The sequence below is a fragment of the Erithacus rubecula genome (assembly GCF_903797595.1).
Source record: "Erithacus rubecula genome assembly, chromosome: 3".
Lineage (NCBI taxonomy): Eukaryota > Metazoa > Chordata > Aves > Passeriformes > Muscicapidae > Erithacus > Erithacus rubecula.
Genome location: NC_136689.1, coordinates 1,848,952 through 1,867,982, shown reverse-complemented (window position 1 = coordinate 1,867,982; position 19,031 = coordinate 1,848,952). Strand labels below are relative to the sequence as shown.

Below are 19,031 nucleotides of genomic sequence, written 5' to 3'. Positions count from 1 at the left end.
GAAAACACTGGGAACACAGAACTGAGAACTGAGGGGGTGATTTTCTGCTGGTTGGGTAATCCAGAAGTTCTGTCCCCTTGAGAACCAACACCAGCAGACAAAATCCATTGTTCTTCCCAACAGTGAGAAGGAGAATTTGACAATAAAACATTTGTATCCACTTTAATTTTCCTGAGCCACAGAGATTAATGATATCAGGGTGTGTTTGGGCCAGGGTAATAATTAATAAAGCCACAAACAGAACTTTTCAGAACTTAATATTTGCCTTAGGAGTCACTAAATCCTGTCTGAAGTGTTCAGGTGCAAGTAATGGATCTCGAATGAGAAAACCTCTTGCTCAGGGGAGCAAAATGCAGAGAATATTCTTAATTTCAGGCACTGACCAAGGATGATAACTGGAATATAAATCTCACCAGAGTACCACAGAACATTTCCCATAAAAACTGGGCTGCACAGAGCCCCATCTACCCCTCTCAGGATTCATTCACATCTTCAAATTCATCTCTCAAGAATTTCAATTCTATCTGAAACGCAATCAGAAAAGCAAACTGGAAATGTTGTATCAACAGAAACAAATTTCTCCACCAAACCAAACTGCACTGAAAGAAAATTTCAGTTTTTATTTTTCCCTGTGCAGTTTCCTAGGGGAGCATCCTCATGCCAGGATTCAACAGTTGTAACTTGAGAAAGAGCCACAGATTTGGGTCTTACCTCTTACAATTATAATTTTATAGAGCTGTGAAGCTGCTTTATGAATTTAGAGGGGGGTTTAGGTGACCACTGCTCAGTTTTAATTCTGGATTTAGGCAGAATGAAGGAGTTTGGAGCTCATATCAAGGCTATTAACAAGGGCCAAAAAACCTTAAAATATTCTAGAAAATTCTATTTTGCCTCATTTTTAAGAGTTGAAAATCTGATGGATCACATAAGAATCTGAATTTTTAGGGTGATTAAGTATTTTATCTTGCTAATGTCAGGGTTGTTTTTTGGGGGTTTTTTTGGGGTTTTTTTTTTTTTTTTGAGAAGATAAAATTTAACCTCAATAATATAAACAACACTTCTATTCTATGAGATACTAAAAGTGTGATTTTATGATGATTTTGAATGATTTTTCATTTTAGCATAAGATCACACTTAAATTAAAAAGAAAGAAAATGCCTCGTTTTCAATAATTCAAATGAAATTATCTGAAAAGTGCAACAAAAAAATTAAATAAAAACCCTTAAACTTTTCAGGAAAAAAAACAGAGCTGTGATTTTTTTTTTTACCTGAAAATTAAGGAGAACCTGCAAAACATCTCTAGTTTGGTGCAACTCCCTTTTCTGATGGAAAAAAAAAAAAAACTGGCTCAGAAGAATAAATAAACACATTTTGGACAAGATATAATATCTCCTAGGCTGAATCTTGTGCTCTTAGCCTAAGGGGTCTCCAACTTTTTCGTGGCTTGGGGTGAACAGAAACATCTCCTGGTGCCCTCCCCACCCATCCACACTCCCACAACATCCCTGTGGCAAAGCTTCCCTGGGAAAGCAGCCTGATTAGGAAAGGATAAACCATCATTATCAGCTATCATTGAATGTGATTTAGCACCTGGAAATAAAGGTGGTGCCAGGTGCTGAGTCAGCAGCTGCAGCCTCACTCTTGGGGAGTTTTGCTGCCCTTTCCATCAAAGTGCAGAGAAATGATGGAAAGTTCCCAAATTGTGTTGTAAAAGCTGCAGGGCTCTAGGTGTGACCTGCTGTGGGATATCTGTGCTGCTCCATGGGAAGTAGAGAGGCAGAGGAAGGAGGATTTGCTCTGCTGGATCCAGAGCCAGAAGTTCTATTCACAGAATCACAGGTTGGAAGAGATCTCCAAGATCATTGAGTCCAACCCATCCCAACAGCTCAACTAGCCCATGGCACCCAGTGCCACATCCAGGCTTTTATAAACATATCCAGGGATGGTGACTCCACCACCTCCCTGGGCAGACCATTCCAGCACTTTATCACTCTTTCCATAATAAACTTTCTGCTGATATCCAGCCTATATTTCCCTTGGCTTAGCTTGAGGCTGTGTCCTCTGGTTGTGCCTGGAGAAACCCAACCCCAGCTGAGCACAGCCACCTTTCAGGGAGCTGTACAGAGTGATCAGGTCACCCTGAGTCTCCTTTTCTCTGGAATAAACATCCCCAGCTCCCTCAGCTGTTCCTCACAGGGTTTGTGCTCCAAGCCCCTCACCAGCCTCATTCCTCCTCTGGATGTGCTCAAACATCTCCAAGTCCTTCCTAAACTGAGAGCCCAGAACTTCTCTTCCTTGCTCCCCTCCATTGCTCCTGCTTTTCTTCTCTGGGAAGGGTGAGATGAGTCAAAATGAAATAAAAAGTGAAAGGTGTTTTCTGTTTCTCCAGTCAGGACCTGTTCCCAGGGCTTGAGGACAGCTCTTCATTTCCCAGCCTCTGGAGGCTTTCTGCATTTCTCTTTGTGTTTTCACAGAAGCATAAAAATATTTGGGTTGGAAAAGATCATCCCATTTCACTCCCTGCCATGGGCCAGGACACTTTTCACTATCCCAGGTTGCTCCAAGCTCCATCCAGCACTTCCAGGGATCCAGGGGCAGCCACAGCTTCCATGGGAAATCTGTGCCAGGGCCTCAACAGCCTCTGAGTAAAGAACTTCCTAACATCTATAGAATTCATATTCTGATGGCTTTGCATCAGATTTTTAGAGTCATTTCCAGCCAAAGCTCTAGAGCTCCCCTGAGCTTCACCACAGCACCTTCCACCTCCTTAAAAACCTGCCCAGACCAAAAACAGCCCACAAGTTTCCTTCAAGCCCTTCCCTGGAGCATACCCAGACTGTGACATATCCACATCCCTCTTTTCTGGGCCCAGCTGGCAGTGGTTTGGTGTGGGCAGCACTCTCCAGGAGCATCTCTGTGACCCCTGGGAGCACAGTGAAGGTGGACAGGAGACAGAGCACCCCACACTTCAGTGCTTCAGGTCTTGGGGGGCAGCTTCACACAGCCCTCAGCTGCTTCAGCTTCACCCATCTCCTGTTGTTTCCCAAAATATGCCACTCCTGTGCTCTTCCTTTGACTATCCTGGCACAGGAAAACTCCTCACCTACATCAGGTGGAGCTCTCTGACCCCTTGGCATCTCCCAAGATTTTGGAGCACCCCAAAACCTGCTTTCCTCCTGCTCCTGCTTGTCCTCACTGCTCAGCCTAGAGTCAGCTGTGCCCTCATCATTCCTGGGAGCATCATTCACATGCACAACAGAAATTCAGAGTTACCCCAGTACTTTGGAGCCATTCCCTCTCCTGGTGCTCATCATTCCTGAGAGCACATCATCCACATGCACAGCAGAAATCCCAATCCTTTGGAGCCATTCCCTCTCCTGGAGACTGACCCTCACCTCTCTCTTAACCCCGTGGATCTTTTCGGATAAGCAAGCCCTCACTTTGAAGGAGATGCTCCCAGAAAGATTAGGCTGAGGAAACAAGGAATGAGAAGGGCTGAACCATCCAGGCACAGGATTGCTCCTGCCCCAGACCTTAGCAGGGGATGTGTAAAGTCATATTCTGATGGAAAATGCCAGTTGTGCTCTGCAGGAGACACTCCCATTCCCTGCCAGGAAAAAAAACCCACTCAGGGCATCTTTATACACTCTGGGTTTTTTGGCTGCTCGGGGATGAAGAGGGGGAAAACTCTACTGGTTATAGAGGAATCCAACCAGATGATCCCCCAGCCCCTCCCCTATTCCAATCCCCTCCTTTATTCAGCACTGCCAGCTCCTGCCGCACCTCCCGGGGAAGAAAAGCCACATTCACGGGCTCCCATCCCTCTTTCTCAGGACACTTCTCCGGCCTTCTTGGGACACAGAACACACATTTATCTCCTCAACCAGCAAAACCCAACCTGGACACGGCATTACCCAGTCCTGGAGCCATCCCAAACCAAACCCCCAGCGTGTCCCCCTTCCCCCAGCACCGGGGTGAAGGCGACCGAGCCCGGGCTGTGGCTGTTGGCTGCTATCCATATCCATCCATCCATCCATCCATCCATCCATCCATCCCTGAGTGTTTGTGTGTGTTTGTGCCTCCTGCGGAGCTCCAAGGGCCTGTTTGGGGTCGGGATTCTCCCGGGACAAAGGGATGCTAATTCAGCTCCCTCTGCTGTTGCCTTTTGTCTAGGGCTGGCTCTCCCACGCTTGGACTTGGCACTCCGGGGATGCGGCAGAGGGAGCTGCTTGTTGCCACCAACCTGAGCCAGGTTTGGGGAATGCGATGGACGCAGCAGGGAGAGGGGAAGGAGGGGAAGGGGGGAAGGAAATAAATCCATAATTGCCCCGCTGCCTGCCAGCTTTGGGAGTGCTGGAGTTTCCAGAGAAGCCACCGCGGTTTTGTAGCCGCGGGTTGTCTTGCTCTTTCTGCCATCCCTCATCCCCTGTCTGGGGTTGAAGTTGCCAGGGAGGGAAGGGAAAAAAAAGCACCACTAAAAAAACCCAAAAAACCCCATATAATAATAAAAACCCTCAACAATATTTTTAAAAACCCAATAACCCCAAAAACAAAGCAAGAAAAAAAAAAAACCCAAAGAAACCTCAAAAGCAACAAACAAAAAAAGCCCCAAACAAACAAACAAAACAACAAAAAACCGAAAAATCCCAAAAACAAAGCAAGAAAAATAGGAAAAAAAAAAACCCAAAACAAAAAAACCAGCAAACAAAAAACCCCCAAAAAACTCTCAAAAAATGAAACAAACTAACAAAACAACAAAAAACCCAAAAAACCAAAAACAAAGCAAGAAAAAAACCCTCAAACAGCAACAAACAAAAAAGCTCCAAAAACAAAACAAACAAAACAACATTAAAAAAACCCAAAAAACCCAAAAATTAAGCAAGAAAAAAACCCCAAAAAACCCATAAAGCAACAAACAAAAAAAAACCAAAAAAAAACCCCAAGCAAAACAACAATGAAACAGCTAAAGAAAAACAAAACAAAAATATAACAAACCCAAAAACCAAACCAAACAAACAGAAAAAAAACGCCAAAAACCCAAAAAGCTCCTGCATGTCAGGGTTGGCAGATGAGTGGAGGTGGAGGGAGCACAGAAAGCAAACGGGACGGGCTCCTGGAATTGCTGCCATTTCCTTTTCCCCATGGCTTCTCTCAGGGTGTGCAGCCTGAGCAGGGCTGTTGGCTGTTTGCAGCTGTTTGCAGCTGTTTGCAGCTGTTTGCAGCTGTTTGCACGGGCTGTGCAGGTAGGGAGGTGATGAGGTCAGAGCCTCTGAGAAATGCCAAAAACTCTTGAGCCCAGGGACACGAGGCACTGGGGATGCAGATGCAGCAGATGTGAAATTAGCCACAATCTCCTGGGTGCCATCCCAGGAAGTCACAAGAGGATAAAGTGACACCTTTGTTGGTCCCAGCAGCAGGAGAAGGAGCTTCTCATCACCTCACTGGACTCCTGCTGCCAAAAGCTGAGTGACAACCTTGGCACCTTTCCTCAGCATCTCTGTTTGCTGCCCTTGCAGCCCGCAGCTCTTGGGGGAAGCTGCAAATCCCCCAGGACTCTGTGGGCTGCAGAGCAGTGATGCAGCTACAGCTCATGCAAACTCCCCAAACTGCTTAGCCAACGCTGCCTGTACTGAGTTAGCTCCCCAAAACCCAGGTCAGCAATGCTGCAGCTGAGAATTTGGGCTGGAATGGAGTCAGCAGTGCAGCATCCCCTCACCCCATGCAGCAAGCCCCACTCCAAACTCAGCTTTCACAGACACCAAACCCAACTGCAGCCAGGATGTGCCAGCCTTTCCCTCAGCAAACCTCTGGATTCCTGCATCCTGCTGGCTGAGCAGAGCTTGCACAGTCACATTTTCAGCCCTGATCCTTCCAGTTTCCTTCCCCATAGTTACAGGGCAGAGTTTGTAGATCTCCGTTGTTGATAGCGGGGCAGCTGCCCAAATTGCCATTAGCGGAGAGGTAGACGGGGTGTGGCTGGAAATCAGATCCTCTTGGGAAGAGTTTCATGAGAGAGAGGAGAGCACCTCTCACATGTAACAAACCTCCTGGATGGATCAGTATCTTGTGGCTTTCTGCTCATGCCTTACTTTATTGCAGAAGTGGAGAAGGCTCAGGGAAAAGGGGAGGGGAAGGTTTGGCTCGGAGACAACCGAGATGCCAGAATGCCATCAGGAAAATAGGATGAGATCTGCTCAAGGTGTTAATTTTAAATCATTATGAGATGTTATTATGACTTGATTAGCAAGGGACTGCCTGGATTCAGTGGTCCAGGAGATCTTTTCCATTTGCCATGTTGGTTCCTTTATTAAAATGGCCTCTCCAGCTGGGAGATGTCAGGATTGCTTTCCAACAGGAGAAATGTGAGAGGTGGGAACTGTCTGTCCCCAAAATGGGCCTCTAAAAAGCACCCATGGAAGTCTGAGGCTGTAGCCCTAGGCTCCCTCTGTAGTCAATGGAGAGAAATAAACATCTTGCTATGATTCATGTTATCCTGAGATAAGTATCTGAGATAGGTCAGATGAATTGCTCCCTGGAGATGCCGATTGCTCTCCACTGACTACAAAGGGAGCCTGGGGTGACTCGCTCAGACTTGGACATCTGACTTTGGGAGATGAGATCAGGCCTATCAGGGAGCCTGGGGAGTGATGCTGTTATGACACAGCAAGAAAAAAATATGGAGGAGACTCGTGTCTCCGAGGGATTATAACTGAATTTGAAAGTCTGGTTCTGTTCTTGCCTAATCTGGGGGAAAACTCAGGTGGATTTCACCAGACATGAGATGAGATTTCTCATCCACAATGGTAAAGAGTCAACCCTCCAACACAGCTTTGTTTGGGCTTTCTTGAGAGAAAGAATATGTGGGGTTTATGGCCATAATGTCAGAGTCCGAAATAAACCAGAGTTCACAAATCAGCCTGGCAGCAAAGGTGACAGTGCCCAGCATTCCACAAGAAACTGGGTGTGATTTGAATCCCACATCTCTCAGGAGCTAGACAGATGCCAGCTCTGCCCTTCATGGAGTCCCTGGGAGCAAGAGGCTTCTCATCCAGAGTCAGTCTCCCTGGATTCCCTCAGTGATTGATGGAGAGATGTAGAAACTTCAGGGTGTGAATAATTCAATCCCAACTGTCTGGAACACATCAGGTGAATCATGCCCTGGAGGACCCCCACAAAAACTGGAACCAACTCGACCTGTCTCTGTCTGGCATAAAGGACCCGAAGTTTTGCTGGCCCACTGCTCTTCTGCAGGCTCCAGTTTTAACTTTTTAGGAAGTCTAAGTAGCAAAGAAAATGGTGAGTGCTAGAAGAGAAAATAGAGGGGCTGGTTGTGAACATCAGAGTAGTGGAGGAGGTTTGTAAAGCTGTCTGTCTGTCTCTTGGTGATATGTCAAGGCAAAATGTCCTTTGGGAAGAGATGTTGCAGTCAAATTCAGATTTTGGTTTCATTCCAGAAGTCTAGAGGGGAAATTCTCCAGTCTGGATCATGCAAGAAGCCTGCTTGGATAATGACAGTCACATCAGGCTGTGAACACTGAGCATTGTGTGCTCTGCTGTGGGAAGGAAAGAGGCTCTGGAGATCCAGGGATTCAGACTGTGCTGGTTACACACTGCTGGTTCTGCCCCTCTGCACTGCCAAGGGACCTTCAAAGGGATTATTTGGCCTCACTTCCTGAAGGACACTCTGCCAGTGGCATCAGCAGGAACATGGTGAGGGAAGGAAATTTTTAGGCTTTGTGGTGAGTCTGGGTAAGATAACAAGGAGATCCCATCCCATCCCACCTCGATATGAGATGGAAGTGCCGAAAGGCAAAATCTCCCCTGTTCAACAACAAAACAATCCATAATGCTCCACATTTCATGCCATGCTCAGCCTGGTGGCTGCCCAAAGAGCACTGCAGCAGGAAGGACATGGCTTGGCTGGGCCCAGACAGGATTAACCCCGAGGGACACAGCAGTGGCTCGCTCCCGCGCCGCCGTGACTCCCGACTCTCCTGCAGCGGGGTCAGCGCCTCAGCCATCACTTCCAGAATGAATTTGTGCCTCCCAGGCCTTGCTCACCCACCAGGCTCTCATCTGTCCTCTGGGGAGGTTGATCTATGTGCTGGCAGGGCACATCCCATGGGTGCAGAGCCACGGGACGCCCCCAGCCCGGCTCCTTCTACCCTGCGCGGAAAAAGGTCCGGGAAAAATCCGGAAAAATTGCGGAAAAAGGTCTGGAAAAAGGTCTGGAAAAAGGTCTAGAAAAAGGTGCAGAGTGGCTTCCCAAGGCTGCACACGAGTGCTAAAGTCTAATAAACAAGCCCTGGCGGCCAGGGCTGAAAGAAGCCGAGCCCTCTCCAACAAAGCATTTAATCCAGTTTGGCGTAACCTTTGACATTATTAGGGATCGCAGTGACCCTAATCCAATCAGATTGATTAACTAAAGCCCAGAGCCCATCAGCAGACCCCCCCTGGCCTCTGCTATTTAGTCCTGACCAAACAGTGGGAGAGACGTGCTGTATTTACACCACAATGGGTCGGCGCTGAGAACCTGTTTCATTACAGAGAGACTTAAACTCCCATTACTCCATCAATGTATCATTCTTCAATAGTTCATTAAAAGCTGCTCCTCCACAATAACTATTAACCATTTCTCAGCCCAGCTGGCAGGTTTAAAGCCCTGGCCAGTCTTTAGCAGAAGGAGGTGGGAGTGAGTGAAAGAAGTAGATAGACAAGGGCTCCCTTTTTAAATTTAAACGAACAGCGGGTTTAAATAGTTGGAGGTAATTTACTTTTATTGAATGGGGGTAAGGAGAGAGAGGAAACTTTTATTTTGACTTAATTATGTGCTGAAGTCCTTTAAAGAGACAGGGCCATGATAAGCTTTTATTGTATTACTCCTCTGGAGATTGGTTCATATTTCTGCCCAGAGGAGTTTCAAAGGGAGCTCACGAGAGACTCTAAACTCACAGCTTAAGCATGAACAGCCTCTTCAGTCCACAAAAGCTAAAATAAAGGCAAAAGGCACAATTCCACTTCAGCTGGAGATGGAAAATGCCTGTCAGGTCACACTGTTCACTTTCTGCTGTCAGTGGTGGGGTGTCCTTCTGCTTCCTCCTCCAAATTTTTTTCCTGTGTATTTTTAGAGGCAACTCAAAAATCTTCCCTTCTCCTGGGTAAACTGAGAGATGCAACAGCTGCATTAAAAACTGCCAGGCCTCTCAGGAAAGTGGCTGAGGGTGAGCTGTGGCTCAGGTGTCACTTCAGGTCATGTGGCCATTGCTGTGTTTTTCTCCACTTCATAAAATACAAGTGGAGAAACAAATTACAGTATTTTCCTTTTGATATTACTGTTGGAAAAATTCAAGTGAGAGGTTTTTCTACTGTCCAGCAATTGAGAGTTGAGCTTCTGGGAGACTAGAAATGAGATGTAGTGTCTTTATATCAGAAATAATAAGTAGATGAAGCTTAGGTAGAGATAAAGATCAGACTAAATTCTTTCCCCATACAGGAATCCTGTTTTTTGCATTCCAAGTAGTCCAAACCTATTAAAACTCCCATTTCCTGGGGATTTGCAAGGAAGACCTGACAGTGGCACCTGTCTGAATGTTTCTCCATGAAGGTGCACACCTGCCCATACACTCCCAAGACCACAGAGGAGGAGAAATGCCCTTTCCTACAGCCCTGACCCCAAAGCTCATCTCATTACACCCCTGCTGTGGGCAGGGACACACTCCACAGCCAGGGACACCTTCCACTTCCCTTGGACACTCCCAGGGGTAGAAAGTCCAGATCTCTCTGGATAATGGAAAAGGGAAAGTTTATTCCACAGCCAAAGGCTTGCAAACCAGAATAAATATGGTAAACCAGTCAAATAGGGTGGGGTGTGGGATTTCTGCTCTTCCTCTGCCCTGGGTGACATACAAAGAGCAAGAGGGGTTTAGGGCCAAGCCTGTCAAGTGTTGTCTTCAACAGCAGCAGGGCAGGATCCCCTGGGCATTGCCATTCCCTGGTAGCCAAGCTGATCAATGCCATTCCTGTTTAATGTGTGATTCATTACAAAATCCCAGAATTGCTAGGGTTGGAAGGCACCTCTAGACATTAGGTCTGGCTAAAAAAAAAAAAAAAATTATGTATAAATATAGTCTTAGCTAAAACATGTGGGGTCTTTTTCCATGTAATGGCTGATGGGGAAAAAAGAGTCTGGTTTTAGATGAGATATCAGAACGTGGCTCTCAACAGGGCCAGAGTGTGGTGACAGTTTGGCACTGCTGAATCACAGCTCGAGCCTAGCCCTGAATGAGCAATGAGGTACCACAGCAGCAAGGGCAGCCTCAGAGAGATTTGGGCCTGGAAAGGATTTCCTGCAGGCATTAAAATCAGCCCTTTGCAGTGAAAGGAGTGCAGATAGTCTGTGAGGCAAAGGGGAGATGCTTGAGCTTTGTGCTGAGCGAGGATGGGGTTCCCACTGGCTCACATGAGAGCTGCACTCACATTGCTGGGGGCTTAAAATCCAAGCTGCAAAACTGATTTTTGCTTCCTTGCTTTCTCTCTCTCCTTTTCCCCTTCTCTCTTTCAGGGAAGGAGCTCAAGTATGTTCCTACCCTGGGGGATCTGCTGCACAAGAATGCGACTGAGCTGTTTTTTTTTTCACCCCCCCTCCTGCTGTAGGTGAAGCAAAACTGAAGAGTGGTTTGATTTTCCCTCAAGGAACAACATTCTTCAGTTATGAAATCGTCCCAATCTCCTCTCCCTCCCTGAGCCTGGCTACCAAAAACCTGCAGTCTGAGGCAGGGAAAGACCCTTGGTGCTGGCAGATAAGAGAATTTGGCAGATTGTGGGATTGGGATTCCTGTGGTCAGAAGGGAGGTGAGGGGCAGTTTATCCACAAGGATAATTGCTACAGGACATGGGGGGTATCTAATCCCAGGCTGTCTGGGAGCACATTGACAGGACAGGTCATGGATTCCCCATCCCTGGAAGTCATCAAGGCCAGGAGCAACATGGGCTGGTGGAGGAAAATGCCTAAATCTGTTCTGAGTAATGCAGCAGGGGAAAAAAAATAAAAAAAAAAATTAAAAAGCAGATGGGAAGCAGTGCAGAACACAGCCCAAGATGGGTATAGATCAATTATACACACCTTAAACTATTCCAGATGCTCCGGAAGGAAGGAAGGAAGGAAGGAAGGAAGGAAGGAAGGAAGGAAGGAAGGAAGGAAGGAAGGAAGGAAGGAAGGAAGGAAGGAAGGAAGGAAGGAAGGAAGGAAGGAAGGAAGGAAGGAAGGAAGGAAGGAAGGAAGGAAGGAAGGAAGGAAGGAAGGAAGGAAGGAAGGAAGGAGGAAGGAAGGAAGGAAGGAAGGAAGGAAGGAAGGAAGGAAGGAAGGAAGGAAGGAAGGAAGGAAGGAAGGAAGGAAGGAAGGAAGGAAGGAAGTATAAGGAAGGAAGTATAAGGAAGGGAGTTCTCACAGGGTCCTACCAACTTATAAAAGAGCAGAAACTCAGGCTTATCTTGAGGCTTAAATCTCACAAGATTCAATAACTTAGGGCAGAACATTTCTAAGAGTTCCCACTCCTATCAAGGGGTGCAGAAACAGTTGTCTGAATTTGCACCCTGTCCTGATTTACTGTGTTCTTCACCAAGGAAAGCAGAAGTATTAATTGATGGTGATTTCCCCAGGCTTTGATCTTCATTGTATTTCATAAAAGCATCAAAACTGATTGATTTGTAAAGTCCAGTCCCTAGGAACCATCCCCAACAGCCCATCATTTCCCCTCTGCCATCATCTAGAGAGCTGAAACTGCAGCACAGGGGCAGAAAAGGGGCCAGGTCCAGCTTGAGCACTGCAAACACAATAATCCTGTGTTCCTTCCCAGGGGATGTAGGGCCATTTGTGCTGAGAGGGACTTGGGGACATCTCCAATCCAACCTCCTGCTCCCAGTTGGAACTGAGATAACCCCACCCCTTCATCCAGCTCAAATCCTGTCTCCTGCAGGACACTTTTTCAGGCGGGAACAAGTTCACAGGATTTTTCTCGAGATCTCTTCTTCCACTCCAGCACGGACATTCACCTTCCCAAACCCACAGCTCCTCACTCACCTTTATCCAGCACGGGCCCAAAGATGGCCAAGCTGTCGTTGACAGTGGTGCAGTTCCACCTTCTCCCTCTAAACTGGTGTTGGCATTCCTGGATGCCAATCTTGACCCCTTCTGCCACGCTGGGCATGATCTCCACGTAGTTCCGGCAGAAGCGCAGCTGCTTGGGCACCAGCCCCGGGATGCTCCCACACAGGATGGGCTGAGTGCCCAGGGAGGAGTACTGGTGACCAATTGCCAAGGACCTGGCAAAAAAAAAAAAAAATGGGGAAATAGATGTTTTCAGGTTGGATTTCACCTTTGTTGTTGGTTTGGGAGAATAGGGATAAGAAATCAGCGGTTTTGGTTTCTCTGCATTCCCCCTCGCCAGAAAATATAATTTTCATTGTCATCCTTCCTCAGAACATCTGCTGATGTTCTCTAAAGGCTCAGCAAGGCAAAAAACTCAACTTTTAATATCTTCCTTCACTTTTCTTTCTCCTCTCAAAGCCTTGATCCATCATTGTGCTGTGAAATGTATCCTTCCTTCCTTCCTTCCTTCCTTCCTTCCTTCCTTCCTTCCTTCCTTCCTTCCTTCCTTCCTTCCTTCCTTCCTTCCTTCCTTCCTTTCCTTCCTTACTTCCCTTCCTTCCTTCCTTCCCCTTCCTTCCTTCCTTCCTTCCTTCTTCCTTCCTTCCTTCTCCTTCCTTCCTTCCTTCTTCATTCCTTCCTTCCTTCCTTCCTTCCTTCCTTCCTTCCTTCCTTCCTTCCTTCCTTCCTTCCTTCCTCCTTCCTTCCTTCCTTCCTTTCCTTCCTTCCTTCCTTCCTTCCTTCCTTCCTTCCTTCCTTCCTTCCTTCCTTCCTTCCTTTCCTCCTTCCTCCTTCCTTCCTCTTCCTTCCTTCCTTCCTTCCTTCCTTCCTTCCTTCCTCCTTCCTTCCTTCCTTCCTTCCTTCCTTCCTTCCTTCCTTCCTTCCTTCCTTCCTTCCTTCCTTCCTTCCTCTCCTCCCTCCCTCCTCCCTCCCTCCTCCCTCCCTCCCTCCTTCCCTCCTTCCCTCCTTCCCTCCTTCCCTCCTTCTTCCCTCCTAATTTCCTTTGCAACCCGGGGTCAAACATGCATTTCTTTCTTTGAAATCCACCTCTAGAAGATGTTTTATAGGCAATTTTGGGAGCTGAGGAAGCCCAGTCTTTCTGAAAAGCACTTTCAGAGGCACCCAAAGCAATAACTCCATCAGCAGAAGCCATCAAGCTCTGAGGCTTTGGAAAGGCAACACCAAGAATTTGGGAGGGGGAACAGCATCATTCTGTGGGGCTTTGGTTAAAGTGAGGGGAGTGAAATTAAAGCCAAACCAACAACCAACAACCAAAAACCAATCCCAATTAAACTTGAGTGCAAACTCTGTGCTCAGCCCAGTGGAACTCTTGAAAGGAGTGTCCATGAACCTTGATGTTGGTGAAGCCTTGGAGACAAACAAGTCAGCTCTGCAGGGAGATCAGCAGATATGCAGCTAATTAGATAGATTTTAAAAGTGTTTTTTACTGGTGCTTCTAATAATAACCTTGATTACTAAAACTGAAGGGATTTTTAGAGTATAATTTCCTTTTCTTCTAATTAAATCTCTTGATTGTCTTTTCTGCCCTGAATTAATGACAGAGAGGAACCTGCCTGGGCAGTGTGTATTTCTGTTTACATTCATTTTTTTGCTGTGTGGTTTTCATTTGGGAACAGCCTGGTGTGTTTGAATTACCACCAGGGCTGTCAGGGAATAAAGCCTTCACTCTCTTTTGCTCTCACTTAAAAAATAACACAAGGATTCTGTCATTGCTGAAGTCCAGAAGAAAATTAGCTTGATTTTAGTAGTTCTCTAGGCTGGATAAAATTTATTTTAATGTGACTGTCTTTGTTTTAAAGAGAAGGGTCCTTGCAGCTAATTAACTCCTGTCCTGGAGGAGAGGAGGAGGTTCTGCTCAAGAAGGGACAGAAGTGAGAAGAATTTGGACATCCACATGAGCAGGAGCCACGTCTCAAGGGCTTTGATAACTGCAGACTAAGCTTTACAAATCCATCATTTCCAGGCAAATAAGAATCTGTTCCTGGAACCCCAATGGCTCCAGGCAGGAGTTTAGAGCAGGATAATCAGCTCAGCCAAGAACCTGCCCTCCAGCAGATGAACTTCAGATGGACAAGGTGGAAGGTGTGTGGAAAAGCAAAGGGTTTCCAGCTGATTTCCCAAACTCTTTCCACCTCTGCTGAACTTCTGGGAGATGATGAATCTCAACATTAGAGGACAATTCATCCTACCCCAGGGAGGGGAGCTGAGACAAATGGCATGAACTGCCCTCCAGAAGTGCCCCTTTTTTTAATCATTGCATTAAAAAGGAGGGAGCAGAAATTGTGTCCCTGTCACCCACACTCCAGTGCTTGTGACAGGGCTGTCTCCAGCTGATCTGCTGCTTTTGCAGCCAGTCAGTGAGAGGAGCAGACACTTCCATCCACAGCTCCCCTGCCCAGGTGAGGTGTGTGTGCTCTGGGCTGAATCACCTTGCCCCCACTGGCTGTGCTGGTGAGACTCAGAGCCCTGGGTGACTGGAGAGGGGCATGTCTGCACCGTGGAAGTCTGCAGGTGAATCATGCCATCATCCCTGACAATGAGGATGGATGAGTTCCTGGAGACAGTCCCACGCAGGAAAATCCAGCCCTGTGTTGGAGGCCAGGCAGAGAGCTCAGCTGGAGGAAGGAGACGAGTTCCTGCAGGAACCCACAGGAGAAAACTGAGGAAAGGACACATAAAACTCCTTTTCCTTATCTCAGTGGACAGATATGGGGATTTTTGTGAGCTTTAGATTAATTCAGGGTACACAACTGACAGAAAGTTGCCTGTGGAATGGAGCCCATGCCAAGTGTACATTTTTGTTTCACTGTTAAATATTGTACAAAACACTGGACCACAATTTCTGGACTAAAAACACTGTTTCAGGCTTCAGAGTGCTGAGTGTGTGTGCTGCCTTTGTCACCTTGTTGGGAATGGAGTTTTAGGGTGCCACATACCCAAAACTCAATCCATGGAACCAACACTTGGACTTAGGAGTATTCACAGCTTTAGGGTTGGGAGGGAGGTGGTCTTATCTCTGTAAACCACAAGGAGAGAAGCCTTCATTGAATTCTTTGGGGAAGAACATGAATTAAGTTGTTCCAACTCATCCTCCAGCCATAGATTACAGAGATTACAAAATGTGGATGTTTTCTGGTGTCTGAAGTTAACTTTGGTGGGAACATCTGTGGAATTTGTTTCCACATCAACTGCAGTGATCAACATCCTTCCCAAAACTTTCCAAAATCTCTTACCCAGGTCCCAATAAAGATAAAACATCAACTGAGTTGCCATCAGCCTGTTGCAGGCTCCATCCACCATGGTGAGAAGCCAGAAGAACTTTTTTGAGCTATTTCTGTAGGATCCTGAAGAAGTTTAGGATTCCAGCCTCATGGACTTTAATCATATGAACAGCCAAACTCCAGCCTGTCTCTGGAGTTGGTTTTTTTGGTGGTTACTACAGTGGTAGAATGAAAATACCGAAGAGGAGTTTATAGGTTGATGCCCTCAACTATTCGTTTCCGTTGCTGGGAAGATCATTTAAGATTAAAAAAAAAAAACCCCAAAACATGTAATTGCTTTTTCACACTGCTCCCTGCTCAATACAGCAGAGAAACAGTCACACCTCACTTTGATCTGTGTTACAGTCTGGAAAGTTTAATCTGCAAAAGACAATCTCCAGCAAGAGCCTTGTTCTCAAGGTGTCATCAGCCTCCGAATCGGTGCAATGCAAATTTGGCATTTCTTGGGCAGTGTGGAGTCACTTGACTTCCAGCTGAAGGTGCAGGGTGGAATCTCCAAACATCTGCCCATGAGCAGAGCTGAGCACAGTCCTCCTCCTCTTCCTCCTCCTCCTCCTCCTCCTCCTCCCCCTCCCCCCCCTCCTCCTCCTCGCTCACTCTCATCTTCTAGGGTGTGATAACATCTTCCCCAAGCACCCTCTTTTGGGTTTCTACTTTGCTTCCAGCTGTAAACACTTTCCCCCTCTCTAAAGTCAATTTATCTTTAGTAGAACCCAGTTCTTTCAGCTCCCTGTCATTATTATTGATTATCAGGTGGGAACCCTATGAACCTTCCAGCCTTCTCCTCCACCCAAGAAAAACCCAACATCCAAACCTTTAGAAAAGATTGGGAAAGTCTATAAAGATCAGAATCTCATTTCAGTGTTGCTCAACTCTCTCGTAGCTCCCATCATTCATTTTTTTCTCTCACTGTTTCCAATGATCAAACCTGGCATTTGCATTTTTCCACTCTCCTGAGTTCTCCTCCTGAACAATCTCCTTCATATGGGTAATTTTGAAAATGTGGTATCAAGAAAAGGGCTGTCATCTGCTGTGGTCCAACCAGGCATCACCTTTAAATTCCCAAAGCACCATCATTTCCTGGATTCTTTGACCCCAGCCTCTCCTTTTCCTCTGGAGAATTCCTGAACTCTCAATTTTACAAACAGAACAGGCACTGCTTAAGGGAAAGGGGTCAAAGAGTTGTTCCTTTCAAACCAATCATGTTTTTCTTCCCACTAGCACAGGAGGAGCCATGAAAACACTGCTCTGTATGTCCACAGCCAAAGTTCTTAGCTTATCTTTAAGCCTTGCATGCCCTGAAGTGTTTAATTCAACCTCCAGTGAGCATTTTTCTTTGCCAACACACCTAGAGAGCTCTTCATTTCCCTTATCTCAATCTATCTGCTCCTTCAGCACAGCCGTTGTAAATAAGTACCTGGCCACCTTCTTAATAAATTACATGTACCCTCCCTCTTGGAATGGACACCCCCAGCCAGGTTAGGAGGGAGAAATATGCAGGAAATACCTGCTCAGAGATTTTTTTTTTTCCAGAAAAAGAGAAGGTTTCAGCTCTGGGTGACCTCGTTGTACAGCATCACTCCACTGATTTTTCAAGGTCACCACCTTCTCAGAGTGTCAAAAGTCCTTGTCACATCAGGAGCAGTGTGTGGAGACTCCTACACCTGCTCCTTCTCCCTGAATTCTGTCATTCCTGAGCTTTGCAGGAGCTTTGTGTTGCTCTTCATCTTGGAGAAGCCTTTCGAGAGCCTCTCAGGGACGTCCTTCCGACACAGGGAAATAACTTCATTTATTAATGCTGAACAGAAAAGGGTGCAGCTTGCCAAATGACCCAGGACAAGACCCTGAGTGCACTTAAACCCCACCAAATATTGAGAACTGAGCACCAGGGGTGACTTTGCTCCTTTTGTCCAGCTGGTGAAGAAGTTAAATCAAAGGATGTCCATCTGCTCATAGTAGAGGGGATTTATGTTCTCTTAAGTGCTTCTCCCTTTGCAGGGAACCCCCTAACAGCAAGATTCCACACCCACTCCAAATCCTTTCTTATAATCCATCCAGCTTTCCAGAGTTTCAGCTCAGCCCCTCCTCCTTTCCAAATAATTTTTGCCTCTCTGTGGTGGGACATCCCTTAGAAGAATCTCAGCCATTTGATGAAAGAGGGGACAAATTGTGTACAGTGGTTTGTCTAAAAAGATGCATTTTCACAATACATCTGTGGTATTATGATCCTAAAATATTGAAATTGAGAAGCAACCAAGAGCTGTCTCACACCTCCTGGCTCCAGAGGGGGTGAGGTGATGATGGGCAGCCTCTACTCCACCCTACAGCATCCCAAATACACCCTCTCATCTCTCATCTCTAACCACAATCCTTCAAACTGACCAGCATGAAATCCATGTATCTGAGGCTGCCTAAAATCACTTTTCTTTTTTTTTTTTTTTTGGAGAAATGAGCAGCTGGAAGGCTGTTCCAAAACTGGAGGCTGCCATCAATGGCTAATGGCACCAAATGTCAAGAGGCACCTGGGGCAGGATCTGTAAATCAGATTTGATCAAATCCCACAAAAACATCACCACAAAGGGATGACACAAGACAGATGAAGTGTGGTGTCCATCTAACATGGAAGCTGGGAAAGATATCCCAGAGGTAGAGACAGGAGGTGGAGTTGAGTCTAGTGTGTTTTTTCCACTCTTTTTCCACACAAATGTTCACAAGATTCTTGTGTAGACACACAGGAAGGACATGGACCTGCTGAGTGAGCACAAAGAACAGCCAGAAAGTTGATTTGAGGGATGGAGCATAAGGAAAGGCTGAGAGACTCATATTTGTTTATCTTGGAAAAAAGACTTTCAGGGTGTCTTCATTGTGAACTTCTTGGACCTGAAGGGACCCACAAGAAGGATGGGAAAAGGCAATTTATGAGACCCTGGAGTGACAGGACAAGGGAAATGGCTTCAGACTGCCAGAGGGCAGAGGTGAATGAGATATTGGGAAGGAATTGTTCCCTGGGAGGGTGGCTGCCCCTGGATCCCTGGCAGTGCCCAAGGCCAGGCTGCACATTGGGGTTTGCAGCTCCTGGGATGGTGGAAGGTGTCCCTGCCCATTGCAGCAGAACTGGATGATCATCAAGGTCCCCCCAGCTCAGGCCATTCTATGATTTTATGATTTTGTGACTTGAACCACCAGCTCAGAAGCCATGAGGGTGGACAGGCAAAAAAACTTCAAATTCTACATTCACTGTATGATCTGATTTTTCACACAGAAAATACCACTATTCCAGCATATGCTCTTTTTTTTTTTTTTTTTCTCTCTGTTTAACTAAGAAAACAAAACCTAGAGAAATTTTAGAATGGAAAGAAAGGAAGTGGATCTTGTCACACTCCATTATTTTAAATGGAAAAGGAAATTGTTCTGCTCACTAATGTCCCTCCTGCATCAGAGTGGTTTTGCTTCTATGACATTAAAATTATCCCAAACCCAAGCAGCTACAAAATGTGGACAGTAACACAAATTTTAATTGATGTTTTAGTTGAAAACTTGGAAACCACCTTAACACAGATCAGCAAAATGATAGGTTTGGCTCT

The 19,031-nt window shown here is 46.3% G+C and overlaps 1 protein-coding gene across 2 annotated transcripts in view; it reads right to left on the bottom strand.

Annotated features, from left to right (window-relative positions):
- Positions 1–19,031, bottom strand: part of WNT3A (Wnt family member 3A) — an 84,898-nt gene that overhangs the window by 25,099 nt on the left and 40,768 nt on the right. For both annotated transcript variants that reach the window (XM_079300516.1, XM_079300517.1), the window contains exon 2: positions 12,080–12,321. In XM_079300516.1, coding sequence (XP_079156642.1) covers positions 12,080–12,321 — 242 coding nt within the window. The remainder of the gene's footprint in view (positions 1–12,079; positions 12,322–19,031) is intronic.